Source organism: Mirounga leonina, unplaced genomic scaffold (genome assembly GCF_011800145.1).
Source record: "Mirounga leonina isolate KUSES-001 unplaced genomic scaffold, KU_Mleo_1.0 Mir_114, whole genome shotgun sequence".
Classification (NCBI taxonomy): domain Eukaryota; kingdom Metazoa; phylum Chordata; class Mammalia; order Carnivora; family Phocidae; genus Mirounga; species Mirounga leonina.
In genome coordinates this window covers 5,735,663-5,760,448 of record NW_023270265.1, presented here as the reverse complement: position 1 = coordinate 5,760,448, position 24,786 = coordinate 5,735,663, and the positions used below count along the sequence as shown (strand labels likewise).

The window sequence follows — 24,786 nt, the reverse complement described above, 5'->3', positions numbered from 1 at the left end:
AACAACATTAAGTGTTGGCCAAAAAGGGAGCACGGACTGCTCTTTGGCTTTGGTGACAGTGTAATTGCTCATAATTTTATGAATAACTTTTAGTAAGGAGGCAGTCACTGACTAAATTATTAAGGACCGAGCTTGAATACAGTCAGAACCCAAGAGCAGAACAGTTGGGCAAAAAGAACAAATAGTTCGTAGATGTTTAACTTATACTCTGTTGCTCTCTGCATGGAAGCCAGTATCATATTGGTAAAGATCTGGAGGAAATCCCCACACCCTATTTTAACCTGGGGGCATGTTGCTCCCTTGCTAAGCTTTTCCCCAGATGTCTTAAGGAGAGGCCAGCTGACTGGCTCCGAGTTCCTCTCTGTGCGTGGGTAAGTTTCCAGGGCAGGAGGGTGGTGGGAAGGTCAGGTGAGAGGCCAGGCAGAAATACCACGGACTAGACCCTGCTGACCACACCTGCCTGACCCCGCAGATCCGATTTCTAGTCCCTGACGTGGTGTTGGTTCTCAGTCTGGCGCTGACTGAAGATCAGTTGGTCTGACAGTAGTTTGGGGTTAGTAACAAATGGTCTGTCCTTCTTCCCCAGGCTCCACCTACAGCGTCTTGTCCATCATGCCCTCAGACTCAGAAAGCAGCAGCTCCCTCAGCAGTGTGGGTGAGTACCACCTGGGCACCCCTCCTTCCTGGAGGGCACCGGGCAGGTCGGGGGGGTGCCTGGTGTGAGCCGAGGTAGCCCCAAGTCGGCCTCACCTGTCAGATCATTCATGGGGCCATCTTCTGTTGATTCCATTCCCACCTTCTCCCATCAGCAGCACGTCCTCCTAATGGAGGAGGGCAGGAATCTGGTGCTGGCAGGTCCTGGGGGAGGCTGTGTCTCACCATTCCTTTACTTTGTCAGGGCATGGGACTTCTAGTGAGCTTGTTGTCTCCCCTGCCCCCGACCTGGTGCCTCAGTGACCACTGTCCATGAGAATGGCCCCTTTGGGGACTGTCCTTTGTAAGCAGGAACAGCCCCCTGGGCCTCCTGTTGCCTTGGGGACAGGAGTGGCCCGTCCATGTGTTTCCAGAAGCCCACAGCTGGTCCTGCTTTCCCTTCACTGAAGACTCCCAGCAGGAAGGTTGTCCTGGTCTCCCAGCCTTCCCACACCTCTGGTACCCATTCCTGCGTCACGTGCCCTCTGTTTAACACCCTCCGTGCTGTTTCTCATGTCCCGATGTGACCCTGATGGATGGGTACACCTTCAGTGGAGAGTCCTGGAGTTTCTGTAGTCAGAAGGGCCCCCGGAGGTCATCCGGTCCAATTATTTTATCTCCTGCACATAGACAGATGGGGAAATTGATGCTCTTGCCAGGGACTCCAGACCCAGTTGGGGGCAGACCTTTCATGTGTTAAGTCGACGGACACTTACAGAGCCCCTCTGCTGGGCCAGAAGTGGGCTTGGAATGTGTGGGCACTGGGGCAGATGTGGTCCCAGTGCCTGTGGATCTTAGGGCCCACGGGGGAGACGGTTTTGTGAGTGAATACAGTGAGGGAGGTCAGCCCAGTGAGACTGGTAGCAGTAGGGAGGTAGGGCACTGTTCACTGGGGCTGCCATGACGGAGTGGCTCATACAGCAGAACTGCATTCTCTTGCAGCTCTGGAGGCCCCAAGTCTGTTGGCATCGGGGCAGGGTCTGTCCCAGGCCTCTGTCCTTCCTCTCGCCGGGGTGCTGGCAGTGTTTGGACCGGATGTTCCGGACTTGTAGATGTGTCATCCCAGTCTCTGCCTTTGTCCTCACATGGTGTTCTCCCCGTGTGCGTGTCTGTCTTCACATCTCCTCTTTTCAAAGGGACACCCGTCCTACTCCAGGCTGACCTCGTCTTCACCTGATCGTCGGCAGAGACTGTGGTTTCCAATAAGGTCACATTCACGTTTATGAGGGGGTCAGGATTTCAACACTTTTGGGAGGACACAGTGAGGCCAGCATAGGTCCCTCATCCCTGTCCAGGGTTCAGGGAGGACACTTCTGGGACCACAGGTCAGAGCTTCAGTCTTTATTACTCTGTGCCACCTGCTGTGAGTCGCAGGCCGAATGATAGGGTTGTTGGAATTTCGACCATGGGCCTGGCCCCCAGGAAGCCCCTGGGGTGGGGCAGTCCAGATGGGTGGAGCAGCAACATGGGCTTTTGTAAAACCGAAGCGGCTGAACCCTGAGTGCACCTCTCTTGCCTCTCTCATGCTCCCCCTTGGGGACAAGTGCAGTGATCTAACAGATAGCTGACAAACTCATCACATCAACGCTTCGGGGATTAAAGTGGTACCTTTCTTAGGAACGTTTGCATTTTAGTCTCTCCAAAGAGAGAGGTGTTAACTTAAACCACAGCAATTATTGTTAATAGTGGAATTTTTAAGGAGGAGCAGGAAGATAGAGTTTATGCAGCTGAACCTTTGCATCTTCTGGAAGAAGCTTCATGTCAACCCCCCGCTGGTTGGTTCCACATGTACCTGAGGCTGGGTTCAGTCCTTGGGAGTGGGGGGGTCAGCAGTGTCCCCAGATGCTAGTTGGCAAGCAGGCAGAAGGTAGGGCTGTGGGCTTCCTGTCGTAGGCTGAGCCATGGTTGTTGGTGCCCAGATCTTGAATGCTGACGGGTCTGGTTGCATCCCCTCGTGTTAGACCCTCTTCATCTCACTGGGACCCAAGTCTTGCTTCTCTTGTTCTTATGCCAGCAGTTGACATCATCCTTGGGGTGAGTAGCCCCACGTTTCTGCAGGCTGACTTCAATGTCCTCGTGGCTGCATCGGCCAGGAGACCTTTGGCTGTAGCAATAGGAATACCTGCTCACCCCACCCTAAACAACAGACAACTGTGTGCTCTCTCATAGTAAGAGGCCGCTGAGGGTGGGCTGAGTACCCCGGGACGTGGCTCTGTGAGCCTCTGTGTGTGTCTGGCCCTCGGGCTGATGGCAGGGCATCTGTAGCCGCAGTTCCAGCTATCACATCTAGACCTGGCGGTGTCCGTGGCTGCACGGCCCCTTATGGGAGCCACTAGCCCACAGGTGGCTGTTCAAATTCAGATGAATGAAAATGAACTAAAACGAACACTTCTAGTTTCAACAGTAACACTCGCTACATTTCAGGTGCCCTCTGGCCACCTGTGACTAGCGGCTGCCGTACTGGACAGAGCAGATAAAAGAACATCTGTCGTCACATGGTCCAGAGGATGAAGGGGGTCCTCTCGTGTCTCCTTGTCAGCAAGCAGCCTTCCGCAGACATTCCTCGGCAGGGTCTCCTCACACTGACCGTGGCTGGATCACTAGTCTGGGCCCAAACCAGCGGCCCGTGCGGTATGGTCCCTGGACCAGCAGCACTCAGGCACTTGTTAGAGGTGCAGGTTCCTGAGCTCCGCCCCATACCTGCTACATCCAGAGCTCTAAGAGTGGGGTCCAGCATCTACATTTAACAGGCCTCCCGGGCTGAGATGGGCTGGCCCTGGCAAGGGCGCTGGAATGTCTGGCTGGCTTGGACCTGTCCCTTGGAGTGGAATGAGCGGTGGGGTCAGCCATGGGGAGCACTGCCGGCCTCCTGGAGGATTCCTCCTGGCTCAGTCTCACCTAATGACAGGCCATGCTCTTTCCGTGGTCAGATGGAGACTGGCTATTACTGTTTGTTTGCGGTCTCTCTCCACGAAGCTAAGGAAAGGCAAGGCAAGAGCAATGTCTTACGATAAAAACATCACCTCCGTGGGATGCCTGGGTGGCTCAGTTGGTTAAGCGTCTGCCTTCGGCTCAGGTCATGATCCCAGGGTCCTGGGATCGAGTCCCAAGTCGGGCTCCCTGCTCAGCGGGAAGCCTGCTTCTCCCTCTCCCACTCCCCTTGCTTGTGCTTTTTCTGGCAAATAAATAAAATCTTTAAAAAAAACAAAACGGGGAACCTGGGTGGCTCAGTCGTTGAGCGTCTGCCTTCAGCTCAGGTCATGATCCCAGGGTCCTGGGGATCGAGCCCCGCATTGGGCTCCGTGCTCAGCAGGAAGCCTGCTTCTCCCTCTCCCACTCCCCCTGCTTGTGTTCCCTCTCTCGCTGTGTCTCTCTCTGTCAAATAAATAAATAGAATCTTTAAAAAAATAAATAAATAAATAAAACAAAACAACAACAAAACATCACCTCTGCTTTCCCACTTATGTCTCCTTAACAAACACCATTTGGGAAAAGAACGGCAAGTTACAGTCCGCGTAAGAGAAAATTGGTGGGGGAAGCCTTGGGTGTCGTGTCTTCTCTATGACAGCTGGTGCCTGGTCGACTGCCCGGGCTAGCATTAGGTCAGCGGGTAGCCTGTCCCCTTTTGGCTCTCAGCTTGACACGGCTAACAGCTCAGCACGCCGGTGCTAACCTAGAGACTTTCTGCTGACGCCTTTTTGAGCAGTTTTCATCAGCTGAGCGCGTGTGGCTTCCTGGAGGCCTCCCCCATCCCATGCAGCCGTCCGTAGGTAACCCGTCCTGTGGGTAGGCCTCATGGATCTGCCCCGGGAGCACACACTTATTTCAGGCAGTTGATACTTTTCTTCCCCATTCATCCTGACCTGATTTCTCATCTGGGACAACTGGGGAAGTTTTAAGGAGAACAGACATCCTTGGGTAGCATTCATAAAATGAGCTTTAAATTTTATGCAGATTGAAGCAACAGGAGAGGTTTCTTATTAAACAAAGAGGTCTCTTGGCTTGTTGGCAGGAGAAGCAGCTGGAGGGCTTCCTCTGTGTCCCATTCCTTGAAAGTGCAGCTTCTGGTTGGCATGGGAAGGTGGGGTGAGTCATCATGCAGGCAGGTTCTCACCCTGACTCCTTGGGCCCTCTGACCCTGCCTTTCCTGGGTCGGGGGCCTGTGTTCTCAGTTCCTCCAAAGAATGAGAGCACCTTCTTCTCTTAGAGCACGTGCTTAGTGCTTGTAGGGGTCACAGAGAGCCCTGGCCCCTGACCTCACAGTCCAGCCGGTGTCTCAGTCCGTCCGGGATGCCAAAACAGACCACCACCGACTGGGCCGCTGGGAAACAACAGACATTTATTGGTCACGCTTCTGGAGGCTGGGAGTCCAAGATTGAGGCAGATGCCGTGTCCGGCGAGGGCCCGCTTCAGGTTCACAGATGGCGTTTTCCTGCTGTGTCGTCACCTGGAGAAGCGGGGAGAGAGCTCTCTGGGGTCCTTTTATCAGGACACTAGTTCTGCTCATGTGGGACCCTCTCTCATGACCTAATCACTTCCCTAAGGCCCTGCCTCCTAATCCCACACCTTGGGGCTTGGTTGGGGTTTCAGCCGGGAGACACCGGCATTCAGACCATAGCACCGGAGGGCTAAGCATCTGGCATTGTGCCCTGTGTAAAACAGAAGGAAACAAACAGCTCAGGGGAGGCAGCAGCTATTTCTGAAGAGGGGCATCAGAGTAAGTTTCATGGAGGAGGTGGGCCTTGTGTTGGGCCTTCTAGGAATGAAACTTCAGAAGTAGGAGCAGCGAGGGCGCCTGGGTGGCTCAGTCAGTTAAGCGACTGCCTTCGGCTCAGGTCATGATCCTGGAGTCCCTGGATTGAGTCCCGCATCGGGCTCCCTGCTCGGCGGGGAGTCTGCTTCTCCCTCTGACCCTCCTCCCTCTCATGCTCTCTGTCTCTCATTCTCTCTGTCTCAAATAAATAAATAAAATCTTTAAAAAAAAAAAAAAAAAGTAGGAGCAGCGAGAAGGCAAGAGGCCGTTGCTGCCTCTGTTGGTTCGGGTTCCTGCGGAGCAGACCCTGAGTCGAGGCTGTGCTCTGAGAGCAAGTGTTTCACCCGAGAGCTGGGCGTGGCTGCCGCGGCTGCCCTCTCAGTCCTGGGAGGGCTGGGCCTCCGAGCTGTCCTGACTGACCCAGGGGTAGGGGTCCTCTCTGCATGTCATCAGTGGGCAGTAGCTACTGGACAGCCAGTAAAACAAGGGAGAAAAGAGCCACTCTGGCCAGCAGATGCAACTTTGGCCCAGGCCAGAGGTTATCGAACTTGAGCAGGCCTCAGAATCACCTGGACGGGAGTGCTGACTTCACTTCCCAGGTTTCTGAGTTAGGACGTCTGGCTGGCCTGAGACGTACCTTTCTCGCAAGTTCGTGACACTAGGTGCTTTCAGAAGCCCTGGTTCACGATGAGGGACTGTGTCTCTCCTGATGGCTGTGGCTCTCCTGGGCTGGAGATGAGGGTGGCTTGGTTTTGTGTTCTGCCACTGCTTTGCTTTCCCCCGAGAGCCGGGGCCTGGAGGTAGCAAGGAAGCTGGGCACGGCCACTCCACCTGACTGCTTTTGGCCACGACCAGTGTTCTCCTTGGCTCTGGCACCATGGGCCCATAGGGCTCTGGAGCAGAGTTGCAACTGTCCAGCTGTAAATGAGACAGAGGGGGAGGCCTTCAGCTGGCGTGTGGTGGCAAGGGAGCTAAGGACAAAGGGGCTTCTGGCCAAGATCACCCAGCTGCCAAGCAGTTCGCTGAGCCTCAGTGGTCTGTGGAGGTGGCCACACCAGCCATGGCGACTGGGAGGCAGAGCCAGGACTCATGGGTGAAAGGGGCCTGCCCTGTCTCCCTGCCGGACTCTGCTCCTGCTGTCCCTGTCACACCAAGGCCCGGTGAGTGACGGCTCCAAAGTCCAGGGCCTGTGCCTGCTCTCCTGGCATCTCTAAAGCACCCCCATTGTAATGCAGTCCCTTACCCCTCGGACCCCATCCTGGACACAGGAAGAAAGAGATCTGCCTTCTTGACCGGGTTCCAGATTGGAAAGAGGAAGGAGTGAAGTCGGGGAGAGTGGACCGTTGCATTTGAATCCAAAAGAGCAACTATGCAGGGATAGGCGAGCTGAGGGAAAGACGTTCACGGCTTCTGTGGACAACTCGCTTGATGTGAGTTCTTATTTTCTTGTTCATTAAGATGACTGCTGTACCTGCAGTGACTGAGGGGGTGGGGAGGGCTGATGGTCCACAACTCCAGCAACCACACCGCTCCTGGGAGGGTGGCTTCCATTTGGGACACCGCAGGTTTTGTTGTTAGCATAAGTTTTTAAGAAGTCATGTCATCGAGGTATAAATTGCACATCGTAAAATCTCTCCTTTTTATATAGTTCAGTGAGTTTTGACAAACACACATGGTCATGTAATCACTGGCACAAGAAGATACAGGACAGGGGCGCCTGGGTGGCTCAGTCGTTAAGTGTCTGCCTTCGGCTCAGGTCATGATCCCAGGGTCCTGGGATCGAGCCCCTCATCAGGCTCCCTGCTCAGTGGGAAACCTGCTTCTCCCTCTCCCACTCCCCCTGCTTGTGTTTCCTCTCTCGCGGTCTGTCAAATAAATAAAATCTTTAAAAAAAAAAAAAAAAGATAGAGGACCATTCCCTCACCCTAAAACATTCCCTTCTGTGACTTTGTACTCAGCCTTTCTTCCCTCCACCCCCAGTCCCTAGCAGCCATTCATCTCTTTTTCTGCCCTATGTTTTCGCCTTTTCCCAAATTGTCCTATAGATGGAATCATATAGTGTATACAGCCTTTTGAATCTGGCTGCCTTCACTTAGCAGAGGACCTTCAGATCCCCCAGTTCTCGCAGGTCCTGGTTTGTCCAGTGGCCATTCCCTTTTCTTGCTGAGTAGTAGTCCTTTGGAGGAAGGGAACGTTGCTGTTTATACATTCGCCACCTGCTTTAAGTAGTTGTGTGCTGGTGTTTGTGTGCACATAACTTTTCTTTCCTCTTGTGTAAATACCCAGGAGTGGGATTACCGGGTGGTAGGGTAAATGCATGTGTAACTTTATAACAGATGGCCAGGGGTGCCTGCCGGCTCAGTAGGTAGAATATGTGACTCTTGATCTCGGGGTTGTAGGTTCGAGCCCCACATTTGGTGTAGAGATTATTTAAAAAAAAAAAAGGGGGGGGGACTGCCAAAGTGTTCTCTAAAGTGGCTGTGTCATTTCATATTCCCACCTGCGATGCTTGGGAATTCTAGTTTCTCTGCCCCCCCGCCCCTTGCTAGCGTTTGGTGTTGTCGCCTCTTAACTGTAGCTGTTTTGATAGTGATAAATGGACGTGACAGTTGTCTTCAAATGCTTGCAGGTTTGTTGTGTAGAAGAGGAGTTATGGTTGTAGGTACCTTGTGGCCCTTAGGAGGACATCTAGGTCAGTGGGGGAAATAGAGGGAGACGGATTCAAACTCTGTACAGAGAATAATTTTATGGGGAGATATTAGCTGGGCTTTGCTGTAAAGTAGTGAGCTCCCTCACCGTGGAGGAGTTCCAACAGTCTTGGTGGCCATTTGGGGGATTCTGGCAACCAATTTGGATGGGAAGGCTGCATCATCTTCAAAACGTCTTTCAACCTTGAGGTGCAACCAAAAAAAGAAACCTTTATTTTTAAGATTTTATTTATCTATATGAGAGACAGAGAGAGCACAAACAGGGGAAGGGACAGGGGGAGAAGCAAGGCTCCCTGCTGAGCACGGAGCAATGTGGGGCTCAATTTCAGGACCCTGAGATCGTGACCTGAGCTGAATGGATGCTTAGCCGACTAAGCCACCCAGGCACCCAGAAAAACTTTATTTTTAGTCGACTGGGCATGGAGAGGATTTTCTGCAACATTTGCCATTAATTTGGCATGTCCAGGCTTAGCCCATCTTGGGATTCTTCTTGAGATGTCCTGTGGCCCTGCTCTGCCCTCCACCTTCCTGACTGTGAATGATAGGCATCCAGGCAGCATGTCCCCCTAAGTCAGACAGTCTGCTGTCTGATGGCTTCTCTGACCTGGCTGGCCTTCTGTTTTGTGTATCTCATGCATGTTCGAACCTTGGAGCACTACCTGTCGGGAGGCAGTGTAGTGTCGTGGTTGAGGCCCTGGCTCTGGAGCTGGAGCCACGTTTGCCTGGGGGTGCACTGTGTACCTGGCGGTGCAGTCTTTGTGGATGTCAGTTTCTCCTGGGATGATCTCAGCACATCCCTGGGAAGGTGCTGTGGGCATGAATCAGGTAAGGACAGGGTGCCCTTAGCACAGAACCCAGCACCTACGTTATGCTGGGCAACGTCCACGCACTTCATTGTCTGAATGGTCAGCTCCCCTCAGGTCCTCACATGTGCAGAGCAGGTGTCCTCATCCTGCTGGAGGCTGGGACAGGAGGCCGTGGCTGTGTGTGGCGACAGATCTGATGACCCCGATTTCAGTCCTGCTGCTTCTCTCTCCATCTTCCTCAAAAGCCAAAGAAGGCATGCATCTTTCTGTTGCCTTGTTCCCCAAATGGGGTGAGAATCCTTTATCTCCCTGGAGGCACGTTGCTGAGCCTGGTGGTGCTTTTCATTTCTGAAACTCTCGAGTTGATGTTTCTGTGATACTTCTTGGACTTGATTAGAGCACAGAGCACCTGTTCTTGGAACATGGCGTGGTGTCCCTGAGGTCCTTTCAGGAGGCCGGTGAGGTCAAAACTGCTTTCATAATGATTCTAAGATGTCACTTGCCTTTTCCACTGTCATCCTCACACAGACTTTGCTGCCGAGCAGACTTTTCTACAGGTTCATCCATCCTGTGTGATACTGCGCAGATAAGGGACTGTAGCTATCTCTATGAAGCCAGACATCAACAGCATTATAAAGATGCAAAGCGATGCCACTTTTTTTTTTAAGTAGGCTCTACGCCCAGCGTGGGAGCCAATGCGAGACTTGAACTCAGGACCCTGAGATCAAGACCTGAGCTGAGATCAAGAGTCAGATGCTTAATTGACTGAGCCACTCAGGCGCCCCGATGCCACTCTTCTTGCTACATTTTTTTTTGTTTTGTAATGGAAAGTGTAGTTAATTTTTCATAAAAAAAATCTTATGTCAACATGGGATGGATTTTCAGTTATTTTAAAACTCATAGATATTTATTTATTTTTTATTTTTAAAGATTTTATTTATTTATTTGACATAGAGAGACACAGCGAGAGAGGGAACACAAGCAGGGGGAGTGGGGGAGGAAGAAGCAGGCCTCCCGCTGAGCAGGGAGCCCGATGTGGGGCTCGATCCCAGGACCCTGGGATCATGACCTGAGCCGAAGGCAGACACTTAATGACTGAGCCACCCAGGCACCCCAATTCATAGATATTTAAAAAAAAATTTTTTTTTTAATATTTGAGAGAGCGAGAATGAGAGAGAGAGAGAGAGAGTACATGAGAGGGGGGAGGGTTAGAGGGAGAAGCAGGCTCCTCGCTGAGCAGGGAGCCCGATGCGGGACTCGATCCAGGGACTCCAGGATCATGACCTGAGCCAAAGGCAGTCGCTTAACCAACTGAGCCACCCAGGCACCCGATATTTAAAAATTTTTAGTTTTAATTTCTAATCCGGTGGTGATCATTAGAGAGTTATAACCCATGTAAACAAAGCTCTTGGGAGTCCCCAGTCATTTTTAAGATCGTAAAGTGGTCCTAAGCTCAGAAAGTTTGCGAACCTTCAGGTGAAGACCTTGGGCTCTGGGGTCAGGTAGATGGAGGGGGATCCAAAACTCAGTGCTGTCATTTACTGGCTCTGTGACCTAGACAGTTCATTTAATCTTGATACGTTTTTGTTTCCTGCTGTGTAAAATGGGAATAGCAGCAGCAACTTCCTTAACGGGATGGGATGCGTTTCAGAAACCACCAGGTAGGAAGTGAGGACCAGTCATGGCTGTTTGGGGGGCAGTGAGGCACGGAGGTGGAGAGCGTGTGCTCTCGATGCAGGTGCCTGGGCTCTCATCCTGGGCATCACTGGCTCTTCATGCAGGTTTGAGTCCGCTCCCTGATCTTGCCGGGCCTCCGTTTTCTCAGCTGTAGAACGGGGATAACGATGTGAGTGCCCACCTGGGTGTGGGAGATTAACCCCTGGGACCTCTGTTGCCTGCTGCTTTGTGGCTCGTGGTGACTGTGAACACTGAGATCCCCCCTTTCCAGGTGCTCCTTGTCTTTTCATCCCACTCTCTTGGGTTTGTCTGTCCCACATGGATCGTTGCCCCTAAAGTTGGTTAGAGGTGACTCACAGGCATCAGCGGGAGGGGCATCCGACACACGTCCAGAGGAAGCCTTACTTGTCAGAGCACCGGCTAAGTTATTGCAGGTTGGATGACGGTATAGACCTGGCTCTGGGTTAAGGCTCTTACAAGTGACTTCGTTTGCCAGAAGAGGACATGACAGAGCCTACACAGCTGTAACCAGCTGCTTTCCAGAACTCCGGGAGCAGGGGTGAGGGTCCAGGGTCTTTTGGGGAGAGGCGAGGGAAGGCTTCTTAGGTTGTGGAGTAGAACTACGTGGGGGTGGGGGAGATGCTTGTGGGCCCCACCTCAGAGGGCATTCTGACCCAGAGGCCTGACCCGGAGCCCAGCAGTCCCAGCTGTTACGGTGGTGGTGGCGGTGGTTCTATAATAACATGCACTTTTGGGGTTGGGGGGCCCGATTCAGTGGTTGGGGTTCCCATTTGGGATAACGCTGAACTGAGAGGTGGGAGCTCCTACCTCACACCGTGGTCTAGCCTGTCCCCCAAAAGTGTCAAAGTCCCCAACTTCCCTGGTGCTCCTGGAGGATGCGAGACCATACCTGAGTGCCCATCTTTTGTTTTGGGGGACGCTTGGCTTGCACAAGCAGTCAGCCAAAAGGATCAGGTGGGGGGCTGGTGGTCAAGATGGCCCAGGGTCAGAAGACCCTGCACCTTGCCCTTCGCACATTCTAGGGCTGCAGGGGAGACAGACACTGTGTTCCCTGTGGTGAATCGGCCTCCCGGGTCACATTCATAAAATGAGATGGCTGCTGTGAGTTCCTGTGACCCTACCTAGGATCTCTGAGGGTTAGCGTGGATATCCCGGGTGAATGTGTGGACAGAGTTAAAGATAAAAGCACCACGGATTTTGTCTCTGTTTCCTGGACATTTGAGTGAGATGCTTTCTTCTTAGAAAAGGATTTGGATCTCGTCAGAGGTACTGCTGGTGGTCACTGTTGCTGCTGGTCCTTAGTAATCGCATAAGGCATGGGGTTTCCTTTGGGAGAGTCCTGGGCACAGGTGATGAGGGCCTGATAAGGACTGGGCAGCCAGAGGCCTGAGGACTTGGCCTGCATCACGTCACACTGACCTTAGCCGTGGGCGGCTCTCCCTGAGAGCCTTCTCTGAGCCCACAGCCCTGGGCCGGCTGGGGCAGGTCCTCTGGACATTTGGAGAGGCTGGAGAAGGGGGCTGTGTAGTGTGTTCAGCCCTGGTTGGGGTGGGGGTGGGAACACAGCCCCTGGGCCCCAGCTTCAGAGCCAGCTGCCTTGCGCCTCAGAAGCTTCACTAGGTCCCGCCTGTCCCTTCCTCCTCAAGCTGTGTATTCCATTCTCTTAGATTGGCCTCTCCATGCCCAGGGGTTGGGAATAGCTGCTGTTTCCAGACCAGGCAGAGATGCGCAGATCAGGGCCCAAAGGGTTCCATCTTGGAGGTGTCACAACCGGGCTGGGAAGAGAGTAGGGGTCTCCAGTCAGGGCCAGCAGAATGGGTGGGTATTGCTGGGGTGCTGGAGCAGATAGCCTGGGCTTAGGTCTCCGTTCCCCCTTTACTCCTGACTTGGTGTTATCTGAAAGACAGATGCTAGCAGGACCCCCCTGGTAGGGTTGTTGGGCGCAGCTGATGCAGGCCAAGGGCTAGGAACAGTGCCTGGCACACCTAGCGAGTGCTATCTAAATGCCAGTTCACTTTATTACTGATTTTCCCCTGCCAGGTACCACCGGGAAGGCTCCATCCCCGCCACCCCTCCTCACGGACCGGCAGGTGAACGAGAAGGTGGAGAACCTCTCCATCCAGCTGCGGCTGATGACCCGAGAGAGGAATGAACTACGGAAGCGCCTGGCCTTTGCGACCCATGGGACGACCTTTGATAAGAGGTAGTGATGCACCTGCCTCCCTGGCCAGGCCCGATGGACCAGGGCTATTCTCCCGCTGCCATCATGCCAGCCCCTCCCCCTCAGACACTCATCCTTAGCTCCCGGGGGTCCATGCTACGCTGCTAGGGTGTCCCTTTGCCTCACTGCCCCCATTGCTTGGAAACGCCCTCCCTGCAGCCCTGCATGGGGCGAGGGGACACAGGTCGGTTATGCTTCCTCCAAGCCACATAGAAGCCCGTGGCCTGAGTCACACGACGCAGAGACTGAGAAGTGTGGGTGTGTCTGTCATATACTCGTCCTCTGCAGGTGGTTTGGTGGGCGGTTTTGGCAGCAGCTGGTAGGGCCTGGTCCTATGTTGGTGCCTCGTCATGGGTTGGTTGGGTGGCCTCGGGCTCGTCACTGCCTCTCTCGAGGCCTCTGCCTTCCAGCACCAGGGCAGTATACTTCTTCGCTGTCTTGTCTGCGGCCCCTTCCTGATGGAGATAGTTGTCCCCGTGCTGAGCCCTCGACCGGTCTGGCTGTGTGCAGGCACGTGTGTGCACGTCTGTGTCTGCGTGTGCACGTCTGTGTGTGTGTGTGCACGTCTATGTGTGCACGTCTGTGCGTGTGCACGTCTGTGTCTGTGTGTGTGCATGTCTGTGTGTGTGTGTGTACGTACGTCTGTGTGTCTGCATGTGCCTCTCCTCACTGCTAGTTACGTGTTCCCATGTTCATTGTTCCCTGCCACGTGTGTGTTTTAGGAGGGTATATTCCACCTGGCTTCCATGTGGTTTTGGAGAAAATCTTTGATCACTTCTTTTGTTGGCATTTAGAGGTGGATACCAAGTCCATGGTGGGGGCGAAGGGAAGGTCTTTCCCCACCTGCCCCATCCAGGAGGGCTTCATGGAGGAGGAGGGATAGAGTCTGATTTGTCCTTCTAGGAGGTGCTGATAGGGGTTCTGAGGGGAGGGGGATTGCCTTTAGCAGCATCAGGCGTGTGAGTGCCTCGTCCTGAGGAAGTTCGTCTGGGGTGATGTCAGGCCTGCAAAGGTGGTCCCCTGAGGTTGCTTTGACGAAGATCTGGTCCTCAGCACAGAGGCAGGGCCCGTGGAGACATGGTGTGCTAGAGTGCCTGTTGTCCAATGCCTGCCTCGTGTCCCCGAGGCAGAGCGAGGGGTCCCCCAGAGACTGACGGCTGGCCGAGCCTGCAGCGTTTGCTGTCCGGCCGCCCACAGAGCAGGGTTACCAAGGCCAGCTGGAGGCCTGGTTCTCACCCTGGAGCATGCACCGGAATCAGCAGAGGGCTTGTTAAAGCTCAGGTTGCTGGTTAGCCCTCCCTCCCACGTGTCTGATTCAGGAGTTCTGGGGCTGACCTGAGGATTTGCACTTCTGACACATTCCCAGGTGAAACTAATGCTGCAGGTCTGGGAACCCCACTCTGAGAAGCCGTGCTCTGGGCCAGTGTCCTCACCAGTGGCTGCACACCAGAACCCCCACCCTGGTGTCTGGGTCATACCCCCAAGGATGCTCATGTAACTGGACTGGGCCTTGGTGTTTTGATTATCCCAAGATTGACAGTCGCTTTCCTAAAAAGAGGAGAAGCTTCCCCACAGGTTTCTGGGGGGCCCACTGTGGGTGAAGGCCTGCTGCACGGCCTCCCTGGGAGCTGCTAGAGAATAAGACAGTACCTTCTGAGCTCTCCAGGCCCGAGCAAGGAGCCCATGCAGCCATGGCCCTCCATGCCAGGGATCCTGTGGGTCTGGGGAGGCCAGGATGTCTGAGTTGAACAAGTGCCAGGTGGTTGGGGTGCACAGGAGACCAGTATCCGGAGACACTGGGCTGGAGGCTCCCCGGGCAGAGACATCCCCTGTCCGAGTGATCCCAGGGCCTGTGTTCAGTGCCGCTCTCTGGGTCAGGCCCTACCACAGGCTGAATCCTGACTACGAGAGGCTGAAGATCCAGTGCGTGCGGGCCATGTCGGACCTGCAGAGCCTGCAGAAGCAGCACGCCAATGCCTTGAAGAGGTGCGAGGAGGTGGCCAAGGAGACCGACTTCTACCAGTGAGTGGGACCGCCGCATGGCACTTAGTGGGCCTTCAGCAAGTGGGGTTGGGTCTTCGGGTCTCAGTTTTTCTTTCTTTCTTTCTTTCTTTTTTTTTTTTAAGATTTTATTTATTTGACACAGAGAGAACAAGCACAAGCAGGGGGAACAGCAGGCAGAGGGAGAGGGAGAAGCAGACTCCCCGCTGAGCAGGGAGCCCGATGCGGGACTCGATCCCGGGACTCCGGGATCATGACCTGAGCCGAAGGCAGTCGCTTAACCAACTGAGCCACCCAGACGCCCTGGGTCTCAGTTTTTCTAAGTGCAGGCTGAGATGTGAACCCTTCACACCAGCTAGTGACAGCTTCGGAAGCAGAGCTGGTAGGAAAGGGATCAAAAATTAGGCGGTAGGGTCTACGGCCATACCACCCTGAACGCGCCTGATCTCATCTGATCTCGGAAGCTAAGCAGGGTCGGGCCTGGTTAGTACTTGGATGGGAAAATTAGGCAGTAGGCCAGGCAGATGGCTGGCCTCCTGGGTCACTGTCCAAGGGCTTTGCTGCAGCTCCTGCGGTAGGAGAGGTGGATGGGCCTGTTCCCCTTTGGTCTCCTGGGGCCCCTCTGAGGGTACTGACCTGCTTTACCTGCCCACCTGCTGACCTTTGCCCAGGCCTCAGTCCTCAGAGGTGCCAGGCCTGTACCAGGTAAGGGCTCGTCTCCTTGCCTTGGCCTTCATACGTGTGCCCTTTGCTATGAGGTTTTTAAAGATGGTTTGGTTCCTTCCGGCATTTGGCTGATACCGAGTTTTGGCCTGTCTCTGAGTGCTGCTGTCCTGGTTGCTGTGGGCTCCCATCGGGTGTACTGGGCCTACTGGGCCTGGAGGGGCTGCAGAAGGGGGCTGGCGGGGGTTGGAGGCTGGCTGCCGTTCACTGTGTGTATGGGGGTTGTAGCACACTCCATAGCCGGCTCCTGAGCGACCAGACCCAGCTGAAGGATGACGTGGACATGCTGAGGCGGGAGAACGGACAGCTGCTGCGGGAACGTAACCTGCTGCAGCAGTCGTGGGAGGACATGAAGCGGCTCCATGAGGAGGACCAGAAGGAGATCGGTGACCTCCGGGCCCAACAGCAGCAGGTAGAGCCGGGCAGGGTGGCAAGGGGCAGACCAAGGTTGTGCATCCTCCTACCCGCTCATCCATCTACTCATCATCCATCCTCCCACCTCCATCCATCCTCCCACCTCCATCCATCCTTCCATCCATCATCTATCCTCCCACCTCCATCCATCCTTCCATCCATCATCTATCCTCCCACCTCCATCCATCCTTCCATCCATCATCTATCCTCCCACCTCCACCCATCCTTCCATCCATCATCCGTCCTCCCACCCATCATTCGTCCTCCCACCCATCATTCGTCCTCCCACCCACCATCCATCCTCCCACCCACCATCCATCCTTCCACCCACCATCCATCCTTCCACCCACCATCCATCCTTCCATCCATCATCCATCCTTCCATCTATTATCCATCCTCCGCCCGTCATCCATCCTTCCACCCACCATCCATCCTTCCACCCATCATCTGTCCTTCTACCCATCATCCATCCTTCCACCTCCCTTCCATCCTCCCACCCGTCATCCATCCTTCCACCCATCATCCATCTTTCCACCTCCCATCTGTCCTTCCACCCATCATCCATCCTTCCATGCATCCCTCACCCACCCACTCATCATCCATCCTCTTACTCCCCTTACATTCTTCCACCCATTCACCCACACACCTACCATCCATCTATCCACCCTCCTACGTAGCCATGTGATCATTTAGTAAGTATTTTTGGAATGCCTAATGTGAGGCACTGGGATATCTGTGAGCAGACACTCTTGAACTCTACAGTCCCATGGGGGAGACTAATGCTAGTCAAATGATCACACAGATCTCTGTATCACTGTGAACGTTGCAAGGGCTATCAGGGAGGAGGTGCATTGCAGTGCTGTTCAGCGTGGAATAGGAATTTGACAGAGTAAGGGGACTTGTGGGTCTGTAGCTTCCTCCCTTTGTATGGGTCATGTGAGCTCTTACAGATGGAGAGAAGCTTGGAAGTATTGAAGCCCTGTGCAGATAAGAGATGGAGTAGTTGTTGTTGTTATTTTTTGGTGGGAGTGTGTCCTCTTCCTTTGCTCCTGGCTTGCATTGCAAGGTAGTTTCTTTGCTTTGCTTGGCTCTTGTTTCACATGGACAAAAGCATAGGAGTGGACCAGTCAGTGAGAAAACTGGCTTGCTGTGAGTGCTGTTGGCCAGTTCTCCTCTTACAGCTCACAGATGGAACTGCCCGGGCCGACAGCAGGGGCCGAGGCCATGTCCCGTGTGCATAGATGGTTGCGTGTTTAGGGTGGGAAGGCAGTCCCAGTGAGCGGCAGAGCATCCTGAGCACTGCTGTAGAGCGTCCCTGTCCCCATCGAAATCATTTATGGCTCCCTGAGTTAAAGCAGGATTGTTGGGGCTTGCTCCACACAAAGCTCATATGGGACAATCCTTGCTCATCTGATCATGTAGCATGATATTATCTGTCTTGCTTTTTTTTTTCATTTACAATTTCAATTTTGTAATTTTAAATTCTGTAAACTTACAGAAGAGTTGCAAGTACAGCCCAAAGAATTTTTACCCCTTGTCATTCCACAACAAACTGCCATCCTGTGTGCTTTTTAATAAACGAGGATATTCTCCTACATGACAGTAACACAAACATCAACATGAGGAAGGTAACACTGATACATAATACCATCTATTCATCAGACCCCAATTTGAGTCTTGCCAGTTGTATGAATTATGTCTTTAATAGGAAAAGGATCCAGGCCAGAATAAGGCATTGCATGTAGCTGTCAGATCTCTTTGGTCTCCCTCAATCTGGAAGAGTTCCTCCAGCTTTGATTTACCTCATCTTGATGCTTCAGAAGATGCCAGGCCAGCCATAGCATGTCCCTCCACCTGGATTTGTCTGATCTTGGTGGTTTGATTCCATTTGTGCATCTTGGGACTGTCATAGAAGTGATGTTGCCACCTTCTCAGTTGTCTTAGAGGTTGGGACTTGTTTGGTTAGGAGCCGCTACCGGTGATGTTCCCTTTGGTCACTTGATGAAGGTGATGTCTCCAGCCTTCTCTTCTGCAGAGTTACTTGTTTTCCCTTTGCCTGTCTGTCTCTATGTGGACTCTTGATTTCCTGCTTTATTCAGCGGGTTGTGATTCATTGTGGCCGGTGGGAGCCCCTTCAAGATGCTTCTCTGACTTTTTGACAGGCCCTTCTCTCTCTTTGAACACTTTCTTGCTCTCTGGGAGATGTCGTCCCAGGCTCATTGCATTTCCTGCCCTTGCCCTGGGAATCAGCCATTTCTCCAAGGAGTTTTCATTCCTTTTAGTAGAGGATGGTACTTAGAGGCAAGATCTGAATGCCAGGTGTGCACATAGCTCCTGGGGAATCACTGCTCCCAAGCCGTGTCAGTAGCCAGAGTAGGGAATATCTGAGTTTCCATGTCTCTTGTCTCCCACTCCCCCTCATATATCTGGATATTCGATATGTAGCATCAGTATTGAAAACCGTGAGTTTGCGCTAACACTCCCAGTTCCAGTCCAACACCACAATACCATGGGTTCATTCTAGCTGCTTCCCTTTCTGTTTTTGTTGACTCCCTTTTACAGCGGTGGGAAACCACAGTGAGAGGCAGGGATGGCCCCAGCCGAGGGTTTGTGCGCCTTCTCTGCCCAGGGCTGGGGGTGCCGGCTTTACCTCCCTGTCTTTACCTTCACCCCACCATTTCCGGGCGCGTTTATTTATGGGCATTTTTCCACCCTGTCTAAATCTGGCTCAGCCTTCCGCCGTGGGTTTAGTTTGGATTTTACTTTTCTTTGAGTGATTTCTCATTTCAGGTGTGTTTCTGGCCCCATCTTAGCCTAAGGGAAGGCCCATAGCCTTGCCAGAAAGTGGCGGAATGGGACTTTGTCAGGGCAGCAGACTTGACCTCATATGGTCGTCCTGGAGGATAGCTGATGTCGCACGTGGAGTGGTGGCGCCGTGTGCCTGCCTGAGTGTGTGCTCTCATCGCTGCTCTCGTTCGAGTCTCTTCAAGGCTGGGGTAAAATCGGCCCTCCTGGAGGATGTGGACTAGTAGCCGGAGCCCCCGCCCTGCTGCGGGGCCGTCAGACGGGGCAGTCCCTCTGCAGTCAGGTTGGCAGTTCCTGCAGCTGTGAACATGCAGTCCCCTTCTGACCCAGCAATTCCACTTCGAGGTGTGTACCCAAGAGAATTGCAGACAGCTGTTACACAGAAACCCGTGGTGTAAATGTCCGTAGCGGCGTCATTCACAGTAGCCAGAAAAGGGACATGGTCCAGATGTCCCATCGGCTGGCGAATGGATATGGAAAGTGTGGTCTGTGCTCTACCGCGGAATATTAACATCCAGCATGAAAACACATGAGGCAGTAACACCTGCTCCCACGTGGATGGACCTCGAAAACTGTGCGAAATGAAAGAAGCCAGTCACAAAAGACCACACAGTGTCCGATTCCCCTTGTGTGACATGTCCGGAACGGGGTATTCCCTAGAGACAGAAGGTAGCCGAGGGCTTGTGTGGAGCAGGGGGACGGGAGGAGGGAGGGTGGGTGCTCATGGGCATGGGCTTCCTTTTGTGGGGGGGATGATGACATTCTGGAATTATGCAGTGGTACTTACTGCACAACCTTGTGGATTTGCAACCTTGTAAATATACCAGCTCCACAGACTGGGGCACTTGAAAGGGCGTATTGTACAGTGTATGAATTATAGCTGGGAAAACGACTCCGGTTATCCCCTCATCATAAAAAAAAGTCTGCCCTCATGAGGCGTTAAGTTTCATGACCTCCCGTTCTCTGGCTGTCCCGAGGACTTTCACAGCTTGAACAAACATCCGGACTGAGATTGCTCTCTCCCTTCCCCCCCTTTCCTGTTCTCCCCACAAATGACATGGGACGGTCACTGCCCCTCCCTTCCAGCCCATGCCTCCTTCTCCTGTCCTTTCCTACAGCTGTGACCCTTGGGGGCTAGTTTGTTACAGTGGTCAGTGAGTTTCCCCAGTTCTGTTCAGCTGGACCAGTGTCCCTTGGCAAGTGCCACCTTAGGATGGCACGGACAGGAGGCCGGCCGCCGCAGGGGCGAGGGCGGGGGTGAGGGGGCATCTCTGAGCCACCAGGACCACCTGTTCTCCCCAGCCTGGGCTGCCTCACCTTCACTGGGTCTGGGCTGGATGCTGGGCTGTGGAAAGCTCATTCCTGGATAGGCCAGCAGCAGAGGAAGCAGGGGAGCAGGGGACACGGGGGTGGCCACAGGTTTCCTCCCCACAGGGCCCGAGGGCAAAGGTTGACCTCGCTGGACAAGGCCGGTTTTGTTGCCTGGCCCCTCCCATGCCTTGTTCACTTGAAGAGGCCCTTGCAGGATAAATGGTGCTGTTTGACTTGTGTGTTTGCTTGAGGGATTTGTGGGGCTCCCTAGCCCTCTGCATGATTTATTTCTCAGGAACTGAGTGGCTGTGGCTGGGAGGGGCGCCACGGGCCTGGGGCTTGGGGCCTGGGCCCTCCCCCACTTTGCCTGTGTGCGTGCGTGCGTGCGTTGGCATGCGTATGTGGGGGGTGACTCGCAGCCTGGAAGCGCCATCTCCAGGTCCCTCAGTCAGAATGTGCCATCTGGATTCTTCTGGGGTGCTTCTGAAATGCGCAAGAGAGCCCGGGCAGAGATTGCCAAGCCTTGGTTGGGGGAGCAACATGGAGGATCCTTTTTCCTTTCTACTGTGATACGTATTCTTTGGTTAAAAAAGAAAAAATCTGCAAATAGCAGTGAAGTCACCCACCCCCACCTCAGCTTTTGGTGATTTGTGAAAGTTGACTTCTTTTTTCAGATATCCAGGAAAGGGGTTTCTGAGTTTCTGAAGGGCATGCTTCACACAAGCCCAGAGCGGAGAGTGTTTCTGACCAGTGCAGAGATGAGGGCCATTCTCTTGTTGGCTTCCTTGTGGGGCACAGCCAAGCTGCTCTGGCCTGCTGTGTGGATGGAACCAGACCCTCGCTTCCGGCCACTTCCTCCCCGGCCTCACAAGCTGGGGGAGTCATCTCTAAAGAATTCTGTGCCTGCCTGAGATGAGAAGTTTACTGCCTGTCTCATTTTAGAATTATCTGCCAAATTAGATAGTCTTGATCAGTTAAAATTCCATTAGCCTTGCTGGGAAGCTGAACGTGTGTGTGTGTGGGGGGGGGGGTTGAACTATCTAATAAGACCATAATCATCTGAAAGACCATAATCATCTGATTATAAAAAGGAAAAATTCTAAGCTAATAAATAGGATAGCTTTTCAGTTCTCCAGAGTTAACTGTGGCCATGATTTTTCCAAACTTCTTCAGAGGCTTTAATGACATTTGCCCACATTTTGAGTCCTGCTTGTAGAGAAAAGTCGAGAAGTATTTGGGGTCCCATGAGCCTCTTTTTTTTTTTTTAAAGATTTTATTAATTTATTTGACAGAGAGAGACACAGCGAAAGAGGGAACACAAGCAGGGGGAGTTGGAGAGGGAGAAGCAGGCTTCCCGCCAAGCAGGGAGCTCGATGCGGGGCTTGATCCCAGGATCCTGGGATCATGACCTGAGCTGAAGGCAGACGCTTATCGACTGAGCCACCAAGGTGCCCCTCATGAGCCTCTTTGAATGTCTGGATGCTGTCCTGTGGGAAAGGGATCCTTCTTCGTGACTAGGGCTAGAATGAGAACAAGAGGGTAGAAGTTGAGGAAGGTGGATTTCAGCTCATAATAGGCAAGATTTGGTCCTGCGGAGTGTTCACCTGTGGGCAGGGCCACGGCCAGAACAACACAGGCTATTAGCCCAATGGTCCCAGGTGCCTTCTGATCCCAAATCCCACCACGTGAGATCTGGGTTGAGCATCAGAAGGGATTTCTGGGTCTGCTCTGGGGTTTTCCCTGACTGACGCTGTCTCCCCAGGAACTTGTGACCTATCCTGGCAGCCAGTTCACTGCCCTGGATTGTCATGCAGGTTCCAATCCAAGCTCCTCACGGTTGGGGCTTTTGGGGGACTGTCTCCCAAGGAAGACAGGGCAAGCCATGGTGTAGATTCCAGATTCTGTTGTGGACCCGTGAAGATAGCAAGGCCCCAAATGAGGTGTTTGTGCTGTGTCAAGGCTGCCTTTATTTATTTATTTATTTATTTGTAAAGATTTTATTTATTTGACAGAGATTGACAGCGAGAGAGAGAACACAAGCAGGGGGCAGTGGGAGAGGGAGAAGCAGGCCTCCCGCCGAGCGGGGAGCCCGATGCGGGGCTCGATCCCAGGACCCCGGGATCATGACCCAAGCCGAAGGCAGACGCCCAACGACTGAGCCACCCAGGCGCCCCAAGGCTGCCTTTAGAACTATTTCTTTCTTGATGAAGCTCAGAAGATGTGGCAACTGCAGGAGAGCTTTTGGCCGGGCTACCCAGGGCTGCCACCTAGTGGGCAAGACCGAGACTGGCAGCAGGGCCTTTGCTCTGCAGAAACCAGTCCGTGCCTTTGGAGCCAATGGGGTTCTCACCTGGCTTAGGGGATGTGCAGAGTTTAAAACATTTGAAGTGATTTATTTTTTTATTTTTTAAAAAAGATTTTATTTATTCATTTGAGAAAGAGACAGAGAGCAGAAGCAGAGGGAGAGGGAGAAGCAGACTCTCCACTGAGCCGGAAGCCCGACACGGGGCTCGATCCCAGGACCCTGAGATCATGACCTGAGCCAAAGGCAGGCGCTCAACTGACTGAGTCCCCCAGGCGCCCCTTGAAGTGATTTTTAATTGGAATGTTTGAGGTACTGTCCACAAGTCGGGGCAATCCAGTCTAGAAGCTGGACCTTTTTCAGACACGGGTAGAGACACTGATTGACCCAGAAATCAGGAGAACTCTCCATTCGCTGTTTGTGTCCTGGGCACATGTGGGCGTGGGTCCTTGTGGGACGCCTGTATATGTTGTGGGCCCTGCATCGGATGATGTGCTTGGTGTCCTTCAGCCCTCACTGTCTGCACCTGGAGACATTCAGCTGTCCTCACTTTGTCCTGGACTTGGGCTCAGTTCTTACTCGGTGATTTATGGAAAAGAATAATGTTATATTCCCATGCCACAACATACAGGAAAGATATTCCAAGTAGTTTAAAGATTTAAATGTGAAAAGTAAAACTGAAACTTTTTAGAAAAAAAAAATAGAGAATCTTCATGATCTCAAGGTAGGAAGGAGCTTCTTAAATAGAACAACCAAAGCCCAAACCATAAAGGAAATGATCGATAGATTTTACTGTATCAAAGTGGGAAACTTTAATATAACATAAGACACATATTGGGAGAAGATTTTGTAATAAATACAACTGGGAAAGGATTAGTACCTGGAATTTAAAACTAAGTCGTATAGGAAGAAAGGAAGAGAGAAAGGAGCAAGTGGGGAAGGAGGGAGGAAGGAAAATCAAGGGATGCGGCCAGGCAATTCATAGAAGAGAAAATGTGTATAGTCAGTAGGAGTCATAAGGAGAGTTGCTCTCTCTAGTAATTGGGAATGCAAGTTAAAAGAGCCCTTATTTGTCTATGAGATTGGCAATACTATTAAAGAAAAATCTGACTTTCACAATAGCCAAGAGGTAGACACAACCCGTGTCCTTTGACAAATAAATGGATGAACAAAAAGCAGTACATACATACACTGGAATATTCATCTTTAAAAAGGAAGGAAATTCTGTCACATACTACAGCATGGATGAACCTTGACATTATGCTAAAGGAAATAAATCACAGAAAAAGAAACACTGTATGATCCCATTTGTCTGAGGTACTTGGAGTCGTCAGATTCAGAGACAGAAAGTACAGAAGGAGGGTTGGGGGGGAATGGAGAGTTGTTGTTTGATGGGGACCTAGGTGCAGTTTTACAAGATGGAAGAGTTCTGGCGGTGGGTCGCACAACAGTATGAATGCACGAAACACTACTGAAACGGACACGTAAAATGTAAGAAATGGTGAAGACCGTGATGGAGACCAGGGACACGTCCACCAAACAGAAAAAGAATGTGCGATGTGCTCATGTAGTGAAATCCTGCCTGGCATTACTTCCCTGCGTCTCCAGCACAGCATGGAATTAACGGAGCTTTAGAAACGTTTACCAGTACGTAGGTGGTATAAATAGAAGGTTGTGCATGGGAATGGGTGGCAGCAAATTGAGGGGAGTGATCCATTCTGGAGGGGATGAGAGGATAAAAGGAGGATGTGGCGGGGGATTTAGGGACAGCTGAAGTGGTTTATTTGGAGAGCAATTTGAGACATGTGACAAGAAAATCAGGATTAGAGCTAGGCGGCAAGTACTTAAAATCTTGTTATATTATGTGCGCTGCTTTTCTGTATGTTTGGAATATACTCTACTGTTTTTTTTTTTGTTTGTTTGTTTGTTTTTTTCAGAAAAAGACTCTAGACGGTAGAATGGGCTTAGTGGTTTTCTGACGATTTCACAATGTGCAGTTCTGATCTGCCACAGTGAAAGCATTTTTACAAAACAGTGAAGGTTTTAACTGCCCGAGGAACCTATGTACTGCTTTTTAAAATGGGTTTGTATTTCAGTATCCTTGCCTTGTAAGATAAGATTACCTTTGAAGGGAAGAGTTTTGCTAAAAAAAGAGAGAGAAGAGAAAGGGAAAAATACTGCCTGCCCTGACTGAGCTGATTTCTGGGGTACCCTTCATCTCCAGCAGTCTGTACTGTCTTATTTTTAGTCTTAAGAGTAAAAGTCTTACTTTTACATGTCCCTTTCAGTAGTGTTTCATGCATTCATAATGTTGAGCTAGTGCTTAGGTCTTAGAGGAATAGAATCCCTTT

The 24,786-nt window shown here is 52.3% G+C and overlaps 1 protein-coding gene across 3 annotated transcripts in view; it reads left to right on the top strand.

The window, feature by feature from the left end:
* The window catches only part of DLG5 (discs large MAGUK scaffold protein 5), a 212,064-nt gene that overhangs the window by 50,148 nt on the left and 137,130 nt on the right, over positions 1-24,786 (top strand). For all 3 annotated transcript variants that reach the window (XM_035022648.1, XM_035022630.1, XM_035022639.1), the window contains exons 2-5: positions 587-655; positions 12,699-12,861; positions 14,758-14,901; positions 15,832-16,015. In XM_035022648.1, the coding sequence (XP_034878539.1) occupies positions 587-655; positions 12,699-12,861; positions 14,758-14,901; positions 15,832-16,015 (560 nt within the window). The remainder of the gene's footprint in view (positions 1-586; positions 656-12,698; positions 12,862-14,757; positions 14,902-15,831; positions 16,016-24,786) is intronic.